This window comes from Podarcis tiliguerta (genome assembly GCF_965153285.1).
Source record: "Podarcis tiliguerta genome assembly, chromosome: 1".
NCBI lineage: Eukaryota > Metazoa > Chordata > Lepidosauria > Squamata > Lacertidae > Podarcis > Podarcis tiliguerta.
The window spans coordinates 135,066,206-135,076,612 of NC_139534.1; the positions used below are offsets into that span (position 1 = coordinate 135,066,206).

A 10,407-nucleotide genomic window follows, 5' to 3' on the forward strand; every position below is an offset into this window, starting at 1 on the left:
ACTTCAGTTTGCAGCCTCATTGCTTCAGTCTATTTACAAAAGGGGGAGGCGGACTTCCTGTGTTGAACCTCCCCGTTTCGATACCAAATTAAACGTTTAAAAATCCAATTCTCCCGCTTCAGCTCTACTCACAGGTAATTACTTTGAAGTCAAATTGTCCACAAGAAAAAGTCAGTGCTCTCCGGCAACAGCTATGCGGCTTCGCTCCGTGGAAGAAGCAGACGATTCGAAGCACCGCGCCGCTCACCCCACGCCACTCCAGATCCCAGAAACCGGGTTTCCCTGTGAGTAGAGGAGGCGCAAAGGGTGCCCGCCGAATCCCACGCTCACAGGCTTCTCCCGCCTGTGATTTTTAGTGGGTCTCCGCCTTCGCCGTGGCGGCCAGACCCAAATTCCAATCCCCTATAATGAGAAGAACATCCTTCTTTGGTGTCACTTCTATAAGGTGTTGTAAGTCTTCATAGAACTGGTCAATTTCCGTTTCTTCAGCACCAGTAGTTGGTGCATAAACTTGGATTACTGTGATGTTATGCATAGGATATGCATAGTTTTATTGTTCTTTGGGTGGCGGGTACTTAAGGTGTCTGGGACTAAATCTGATAAGCGGAGCAAGTTGATGAACTTGGGTAACCTCAAGATCCCTCTCCCTCTTTATGACATGTTGATGGTGTATCAGTGATGTATCAATGATGCTTCTGGAAAGGTATTATGGGAAGTGGGGGAAGGTCTTAAATGAGCGTGTAATCTATGTTGGCATCCTTACTCCGTGTGGGAACCTGCTGTGCAACAATGAAGATTGTGGTCTACTGATCACTGTTTTGCTCCAAATTACTTGGCTGGAACTTCTTTCTTTTACTGACCACATAGAAGCGCGGGGGACTTGCACCCTGGCAAGCTGGGCTGTTGAGTAGTCTCTCACCCTGGATTTTTTCCTTAACAGAGGGGAAAGAGCAGTGGCAGCTCTGAAGCAGGTTGGTTAGATTAGTACTATAGGAATAGCATTATACTCCCCATTGCTCCTGCTGTAATAAAGTAACAAAAATGAACATTTTTACACAGTTATCTTGAAACCCTTGTTTATTTTTCAATAAATCCTTTGTATTCCACCCCCCCCCCCTCATTCTTTGCTACCTCAGGAGAGAAGTGTTCAAAGAGGAGCTCTCTGTGGTGGCAGCAGCAAGTAAGATGGGAGTTTGGTGCAGGAGCCAGTCCAGACTCATCTCATAGCTGTGCCGTTTGAAGGAAGGGGGAGGGTGGTGCAGGGGTGTTTGGGCAGTGCCAAAGCCACTCCAAGGAAAGATGGGGTGGCAGAACATTGGGAGATAAACCAGACCTCTGCATAGTATATTCCGAAGTGTTCGAAGTGCTTCCTTAAGAACAAACACCGTCCTTCTTACAACAGCCCTATAAGGTAGACCGGGAAGTTCCCCCGATATTGCAGGAAGTTGAAGAGCAGGGCTGGGGGCTGGAGAGGGGGGTGAACCAGAGACTCTCTTCCTTGTCCCCTGAACAAACATCTGTTGGCAGCACTGGCTGCACAGTCCCAAAGAAAGGACACATTCACTCTCTCTCCTTTCCCGCCATTCAAATTAGTCCAAAGACAAGGTCCCTCGGAGAACCTTCCTTTTCCGGTATAGGAAACCCCTGAGCTCCGCAAAGCCCTTGTTGAGATGTTAATAAGGGTCTTAAACAAACAAAGGAAAGTTTCGAACAAGAACCGCTCAGCCCCCAAGCCCAGGGAATCCCGCAAAGAGAACAAGGCAGGAACTCCCTCCTGGGCCAGGGGGCGGGGGAGCTTGGCGCGCTAGGCTTGCCAAGGGTTAAAAGGCATGTCGCCGGATTCCTAGAGAGGACAGGAAAAGAAGGCATCCCGAGCCCAAACTAAGGGTTAAAAGGCATGTCGCCGGATTCCTAGAGAGGACAGGAAAAGAAGGCATCCCGAGCCCAAACTAAGGGTTAAAAGGCATGTCGCCGGATTCCTAGAGAGGACAGGAAAAGAAGGCATCCCGAGCCCAAACTAAGGGTTAAAAGGCATGGCGCTGGATTCCTAGAGAGGACAAGAGAGGGAGGCGGGCGCAGGTCCCTCGCGGGTCTCTTCCGGCTCGGGTCTCTCTCCTCCTGGGAGCCTCGGAGGGTGAGTCTTTCTTCCCCCCCGGGGGGGGGCGCCGGGGGAGGGGGAGCCAGTCCCGGGGCCGCAGCCGGGGTGCGCGGGGGACCCCCAGGGCGGGAGGGAGCTGAGCATCTCGGCTCTTCCTCGGGGTCCAGGCGCTGCTTGCCGCCCTGTGGAGGCATCTCTGGGTCGGGGGGAAACGGGCGTGCAAAGAACGAGAGACAAAGCACATTGATTATTAACAGACGGGGTAGCCAGACAGAACCATTTGGACATAAATATCTATGCAAAAAATGAAAATGAAAACCTGAGCCATGCAATCCGTAGAGAAAGACGGTCGGAAGATTGAAGGCGGAGAAAAGAAAGCGCGTCTTCCTACGGTGAACTATGGATCTCCCTCCCGCAGGAGGCAGGAAGGGCCTCCGACCCGGCAAGAAGGACGGATTGTTAACCACCGGGGGTGGGACGGGGGAATCTCGCGTCTCCGCTCCTCCACATGCAGCTGCTGGGCTAGTCACACTTTTCTGAAGTCTCTCAGCCTCACAGAGTGTTTGTTATGGGGGAGGAAGGGAAAGGAGAATGTGAGCCGCTTTGAGACTCCTTAAGGGGAGTGAAAGGTGGGATATCAAGTCCAAACTTCTTCCTCCTCCTCCTCTTCTTCTTCTTCTTCTTCTTCTTCTCTTCAAGGACAGTTTCACACAGAGGGCATTGCAGTAATTCAATCTGATTCAGAGCATGGATTACAAGGGACACCTCGTCACAGTCCCAAAGGGACAGAGATGGCAAAGTAGCCCAGAGCTGGAAATGGGCACTGCTAGTCCCTGAGGCCACCTGAGCCTCAAGTGACCATGCTGGATTCAGGAGTACCCCCAGGCATATATGGCTGTGTGTGGGTTAAGCTATGTCACACCATCACCATCATCTTCATCATCATCATCATTATTAATCCACCCTTCACCTTCAGTTCCCAGGGCAGATTGCAACATTAAAAACCACATTAAAACCGTTTAAAACAACTTACGATCTCAGAAATAAGATGAGTCTTTCTTTACTTGCTTTTTAGCGCTGTCCCTTGGCTCCACCCCCACGTTCTTTGAACTTACCCCCGTCATCCTCAGGGGGTTGGCCAGGCAAGTATCTGGCCCTCAGAACAAAAAAGGGGAGACCCCACACCAGTAGTATGTTTTGAGAACATTGGAGTTTCCAAGTGCTAGAAAATGAGACAGAAACAGGAAAGAAATGTGTGTTTAGCGGGGGAGGACAGGACGGAGAGCAGCTTTTGAGGACCCCAGGACCCCCACCACAGCCTAGTGTCCACAATGCACTTGGTACTCACTCGTCAGTCGCAGTTCTGACTTCATGCATTGACTGAAAGGCAGGAACAAGTGGGGTATTCATCTCACAGAAATGCCCTCAGTTGTCTGCACATTTTGTATGGCAACATACAAAAGTCTCCTTCTTTGGAGGTCTTTAAGCAGAGGCTTGACAACCATATGTCAGGAGTGCTCTGATGGTGTTTCCTGCTTGGCAGGGGGTTGGACTCGATGACCCTTGTGGTCTCTTCCAACTCTATGATTCTATGATTCTATGACTTCTAGGAGGGCTAAAGTCTTCCTTTTTCTTTTAGAGAAAGCTCAGAGTCTGTGCTGTGGTGCAGTCCAACCCTCGTTCCTAGGAAGACTTCTCCACGCTTACTCAGGGAACATTTTTCTTCTCCTGACAGTGTACCAATTTTATAACAGAACAATGCACTTGCTTTGTAGGACTTGCTAGTGCTTCTAATTGGGACAGACAGAACTTGGCAGAAGAAAAAGGGATCTCCGCGAGGCTTCATGAGAGCACAAATGGATGAGCAAGACTCAGCTGACCCTGAAGCAGGAAGAGGACATGCTATCAAAACTGGGAGCAGTGGTAGTTTCTGGGGAAATTCGCTGCAGAAGGTCCTGGGTCAGGAGGACACCCTCCGCTCAGAGGTGCAGAGCCAGCAGTTCAGGCAGCTCTGTTCCCTGGAGACTGAAGGACCCCGAGAAGTTTGCAACCAATTTTACCGTCTTGATGGTCAGTGGCTGAAGCCAGAAAGGCATACAAAAGTTCAGATGCTGGACCTGGTGATCATGGAGCAGTTCCTGGCTGTCCTTCCACTGGAGATGGAGTGCTGGGTGAGGGAATGTGGAGCAGAGACCAGTTCCCAGGCAGTGGCCCTGGCTGAAGGTTTTCTGCTGAGTCTGGCAGAGGAGAGAAAGCAGGCAGAGCAGCAGGTGAGAGAGACTTTCCTCTGGATGCTCCTAAGGGGCTCCAAACATGAGGGAGAACATCCCTAAATCCCATCCTTTTTTGGAAAGCATCCAAGGAATGCCTCTGCCATTCCTTTTCCAGTACTTCTCCAACTTCTCTGTTTTAAATCCTTGTTGCTCTTTCAGGGAAAGGAACTGTTTGCAGAAAAGGGCTTGGATTCCTCAGAGAGGACTCTGTTGGAAACCAGAGACAGGCTGCTGGGTAAGGATTGATGAGTTCTTTCTACATTTTGGCACATGCTATTGATTTTGAAACTAATATAATGGGTTCTTTGAATTCTTTTGAGGAAGACATTTGGGCCCAACATGAAGTCTACACACACATAAAAACTGTTCTGAAAATGCTTTTAAAAAAATACATTGAATTTTCCATAAGGCTCACCACTGTCATTTAGTGTCACATTGTATATTGCACTGAAAACACACTTAAAGCCTTTTATTTGTGGCTGTGTAGCTGAGTCCCAAGGAGAGGAGATCCATTTTTGTAGCATGAAAATGTGAAATGAGTACAAACATCCAAATGCACTCAGCAGGCAAGACTTTATGTAAGGCCATCTGAAGTTAGAGCCGTGCTGCTTAACCTCTGAGAGAAGCATGCACCTGTGTCTTCCTACTTGCCTTCTTACTTACAGGTGACCAAATGATGCCATCAAGACATGCTCCTCCATCTTTTCATGGTGCTGGAGGGGAAGCAGCGGCTGTGGAACCAGATCAAGTAGGAGGAAGAAGCCTTGTGGGGAAAGAGGCTGAGGGGTGGGGCTGCCTGGGTGCCTCCGGGCCCAAATGAATCTCTCCCCCTCCTCTTGCTGCTGTGAAACTGCCCTTAACAAAGTCTGAACATGCCATTCCAGAAGATTTGTGTGCTGTGAATAATCAACAGCCACCTCTCCTTAACTAGGTTTTTGAGTGTTGCTAGTATTATTTACCGTATTTTTCGCTCCATAGGGCGCACTGGACCATAAGACGCACCTAGTTTTTAGGGGGGGGGGAATCTTATTCCCCACCCCAGCCCCAAAGAGCAGCGGACAGGCTTCTGGAGCTGTCAGGTGAAGCCCGGGTTTGCTGTCTTGGCTTCGGTTTTAGCCATGGGGCTGGGGCAGGGTATTTATTGTTGAATGCTAAGACAGGCTTCTAAGCAGTGGCCAGGAGTCCTCTAGCCAGCCACATCAGTTGCACAATGGGGCTCAGCTCCCTTTCCTCCCACTCCTTGTGCCCCCATGTACCCCTTGCAGTTGGCTTTAGGGCATTGGGAGCCCACCCCCCCGCCAAGAACAGCGCATTGGGGAGTGGAGTGGGGATCTTTCCATCTGGCAAGCTGGAATGATTGCGCAGACAGAAGGATTTGAAGTTCCACCCTATTACACAAAATTAATACCCATCATTAAAATACGCAACAAAAATTCCATTAAAATGTTAAAACAAGCTCACATAATTGAAATGTGCAGCAAACCCATCCAATTAAAACAACACAGCAATTCACAGGCAGAAAATAGCAGAGCAGTGTACAGTTTATATTCTTCATGCTGTCTAAGAGGACAACCTTTTTCTTTTAGGGTCCAGTGTGCTTTGAAGATGTTGCTGTTCATTTCACAGATGAGGAATGGGTATTGCTGGATCCTGACCAGAGAACTCTGCATAAGGAAGTCATGGAGGAGAATCGTGAGGTCATGGACTCTCTCAGTAAGACTCCCTCTTGCTTCATAATTTCTGTTTTGATATTGAGTATTGTGACAAACCTCCAGTAATTGGATGGAGCTCAACAGCACCATCTACAGCATCAAGGATTCTAACTCCCCAATGGAGGACTATCAACTGTTTTGTCTGTGCATATTCTCCCTCCAGTTAGGCTTCAGAGCTGTTAGGAAAGTTGAAACAGCTTCTGTCAGGGTTTTTGGTTGACTCAAGAGAAAACTAACATTGGAGATGGAGAAGAGTCCATGATTGGGCAAAGCAAAATCCATCCCAGAAAAGAGTCAGGCTTTATTGATCTCAGGTTCCTATAAATATGTCAGTTAATACAAAGACACTGAACCTTGTAGTAAGACCTGGGTGTTCATCGGTATGCATATAATATCCAGCTCTACCTCTCTTTCAAATCAGAACCTCGGTCCAGTATACCTCCACCCCCATCGTTCTGCCTGGACACTGAGGTCCAGTGCAGAGGGCCTTCTGGCGGTTCCTTCACTGCGAGAAGCCAAGTTACAGAGAACCAGGCAGAGGGCCTTCTCGGTAGTGGCACTTGCCCTGTGGAACACCCTCCCACCAGTTGTCAAAGAGAAAAACAACTACCAGACTTTTAGAAGACATCTGAAGGAACCCCTGTTTAGGGAAGCTTTTAATGTTGGAGAGATTATTGTATTTTAATATTTTGTTGGAAGCCGTCCAGGGTGGCTGGTGAAACCCAGCCAGATGGGCAGGGTATTAATAATAATAATAATAATAATAATAATAATAATAATAATTAAATAAATGAATGAATAAATAATTGTCTAACTCCTTTCTCTTTTTTCTCTCTCACAAGCATTGATTATCATTGTTCAATAATCTGGGGCTCAGTTTCTTCCTAAGGCTCTAATCCATTTCTCTTATTGTCGCAGGTGCTGATGAATTGGAAATTAAGAACAAGAGAGACCACTGCAAAATCCACACAGTGGAGAAGCCATATAACTATATGGTGTGTGGAGAAAGCTTCAGTCAGAGCTTCCATTCCTCTTCCCATCAAAAAAATCCCATTGAGAAGAAACTCTGTCAGTGCTTGAAATGTGGAAAGAGCTTCAATTCCAAGAGGAGTCTCACTTCCCATCAAAAAACTCATAGCAGGAAAAAATCATATCAGTGCTTGGAATGTGGAAAAAGCTTCAGTCAAAGCTCCTATCTCATTTCCCATCAAAGAACTCACAGCGGGGAGAGACCATATCATTGCTTGGAATGTGGAAAGAGTTTCACCTGGAAGGCAAGTCTCACTTCCCATCAAATAATTCATACAGGGGAGAAACCATATCAGTGCTTGGAATGTGGAAAGCGCTTTAGTCGGAACTTCCATCTCACTTCCCATCAAAGAACTCACAGTGGTGAGAAACCGTATCAGTGCATTGAATGTGGAAAGAGCTTCAGTCAGAAGGGCCCACTCACTTCCCATCAAAGAACTCACAGTGGGGAGAATCCCTATCAGTGCTTTGAATGTGGAAAGAGTTTCACCTGCAAGGAAAGCCTCACTTCCCATCAAAGAATTCATACAGGGGAGAAACCATATCAATGCTTAGAATGTGGAAAGAGCTTCACTTGGAAGGTAAATCTTACTTCCCATCAAAGAATTCATACAGGGGAGAAACCATATCAGTGTTTGGAATGTGGAAAGAGATTCACCCAGAAGGAAGGTCTCACTTCCCATCAAAGAATTCATACAGGGAAGAAACCATATCAGTGCTTAGAATGTGGAGAGAGCTTCGCCTGGAAAGTAAGTCTCACTTCCCATCAAATAATGCATACAGGGGAAAAACCATATCAATGTTTGGAATGTGGAAAGAGCTTCAGTCGGAACTCCCATCTCACATCACATGAAAGAATTCACAGAGGGGAAGAGCCATATCAGTGCTTGGAATGTGGAAAGAGCTTCATTCGGAAGGATAATCTCATTTCCCATCAAAGAATTCACAGCGGAGAGAAACCCTATCAGTGCTTGGTATGTGGAAAGAGCTTTAGTCGGAAAGAAAGTGTCACTTCCCATCAAAGAATTCATACAGGGGAGAAACCATATCAATGCTTGGAATGTGGAAAGAGCTTCAGTCAGAACACCCATCTCATTTCCCATCAAAGAATTCATACAGGGGAGAAACCATATCAATGCTTGGAATGTGGAAAGAGCTTCAGTAAGAGGGCCCATCTCACGGCCCATCAAAGAATTCACACTGGGGAGAAACCATATCAGTGTGTTGAATGTGGAAACAGCTTCAATTCCAAGGGGACTCTCACTTCCCATCAAAGAATTCATACAGGGGAGAAACCATATCAGTGCTTGGAATGTGGAAAGAGATTCAACCAAAAGGAAAATCTCACTTCCCATCAAAGAATTCATACAGGGGAAAAACCATATCAATGTTTGGAATGTGGAAAGAGATTCAGTCGAAATTCCCATCGCACCTCCCATCAAAAAACTCACAGCAGGGAGAAACCATATCAGTGCTTGGAATGTGGAAAGAGATTCACCTGGAAAGGAAGTCTCACTTCACATGAAAAAATTCATACAGGGGTGAAACCATTAAAATGCTTGTGATGTGGAAACAGCTTCAATTCCAAGGGGAATCTCGTGGTCCATCGAAGAATTCATACAGGGGAGAAACCATATCAGTGCTTGGAATGTGGAAAGAACTTCAGTAAGAGCACCAAGCTCACGTCCCATTAAATAATTCACCATGGGGAGAATCATAGAATTGTAACATTGGAAGGGACCCTAAGGTTAATCTAGTTCAACCTCCTGCAATGTAAGAATCTCGGCTGAAGCATCCATGACATGACCACCCAGCCTCTGCTTAAAATCCTCCAATGAAGGAGCACCCATCACCCTCTGAGGGAGTCCATTTCACTGTTTAACAGCTTCTACCACTCTTCCTTGAGCTATTTCCACCATCTCAGCCTCCTCTTTTCGAGGCTTAACACAGCCAGTTCCCTAAACCATTCCTCACAAGGCTTGTTTTCCAGACCCTTGATCATCTTAACCACCCTCCTCTGCACATAACTGGACACAGTATTCCAGGTGTAGTCTGTCCAAGGACTAGTCTGACCTTGAACTGAACACTATACTTCAGTTGATGCAGACATTAGCCTTTTTGACTGCAGCATCACACTACTGACTCGTGTCAAGCCAAGTATTACCCATTGTATATATGTGCAGCTGATTATTCCTGTGTTAGTGCAGAACCTTACATTTGTCCTTATTAAAATTCATTTATTGCCTTTTTATACCACCTTTTTCTCCAAGGAGTGTTAAAGATCACAGTCCATCACACTTCTGCTGCATGAGTATACCTTGTTAGCAGCTTTCAGTCCTTCTGCTGAGTTTCTGGAAGCAGTCGTCAGCAGTTGAAGCTACATTTTGAGAAGAAACATTCACAGACACCATAAAACTCAGTCAAGTGATTTATTGCTTGACTGGTCATAAATGCTTCACAGTAACACTATTTGCAATCATTATAGCAAGAGCTGTAACGTCATACTTAAGTCTCTTTCTTTTTAGCAGCGAGATGCAGGCAGACACAGTCTATAGGCAGTCATGACACAACAGTTTGTAGACAGCATTTGTTGGTCAGTTTGCAAAAGGATAAAACAAAAGTTCTACTTTTATCAGCACTTCCAGCTGAAGCTGCGCATGCTCAGAGTGCCAATCCCACTTATATACGACTGTTCTGGAATCTTTTCCCTGCTTCTGGATGAATGACCCCCCAACTCAGTCATATATAAATAGAAGGTATAATGGCTCGGGCTCAGGTTCAGGCACGGGTGGGCTTGGCGCAGTGGCGGCGGACGGAGGGGGGAGGAGGTGAGCTTGCAATCACCTAAAAAAAGCTCACTGCTGGTGATGTTTAAATATACAATACTAAAAATACCAGTGTTTTGAATATTTAAGAAAATATCAAAGTTCTGTTTGATGTTTAAAAAATTGATTTCTTAATTTGGGGTTCACCATCCGTGTATAAGAGAAACCTCAATTTTTGAGTAAGTTTAAAGCAAAAAACATTGACTAACACATGGGGAAAGATGGTAAATACAAATGATGGTTTCCTTTGCAAAGTGAGCAGTTGCAATTATATCTTTTTGCACTGTCAACAGTTCACATTTGAAAGCAAGACCAGAATAGAGCGTAGTTCAATCGCGGACTGTGGGTTGGGGGGAGGGGTGTCGTTGTTAATCCAGGAGGATTGCTCTTTCAGGGTTCTGCCAGAGCCATAGATCTCCGGCATTGAATGTGTTGGCCTGGTGTGGGGCACCAAGGAGAGCATGGCTGGC

At 46.5% G+C, this 10,407-nt stretch overlaps 1 protein-coding gene across 2 annotated transcripts; it reads left to right on the top strand.

Moving 5' to 3' along the window:
* The first annotated feature begins 2,589 nt into the window (after nucleotides 1-2,589).
* LOC310675304 (uncharacterized protein) lies at nucleotides 2,590-9,363 on the top strand. 2 transcript variants are annotated; one of them, XM_083435621.1, is made up of 6 exons: nucleotides 2,590-3,240; nucleotides 3,874-4,368; nucleotides 4,531-4,606; nucleotides 5,037-5,119; nucleotides 5,958-6,084; nucleotides 7,002-9,363. In XM_083435621.1, exons 2-6 carry the CDS (start codon nucleotides 3,943-3,945, stop codon nucleotides 8,675-8,677), a joined length of 2,388 nt encoding a protein of 795 aa, XP_083291747.1. In that variant the 5' UTR covers nucleotides 2,590-3,240; nucleotides 3,874-3,942; the 3' UTR covers nucleotides 8,678-9,363. The 2 variants fall into 2 exon arrangements, with proteins under 2 accessions (XP_083291747.1, XP_083291748.1); XM_083435622.1 differs by lacking the exon at nucleotides 5,037-5,119 and having other exon boundaries at nucleotides 2,673-3,240.
* The last annotated feature ends 1,044 nt before the right edge of the window (nucleotides 9,364-10,407 follow it).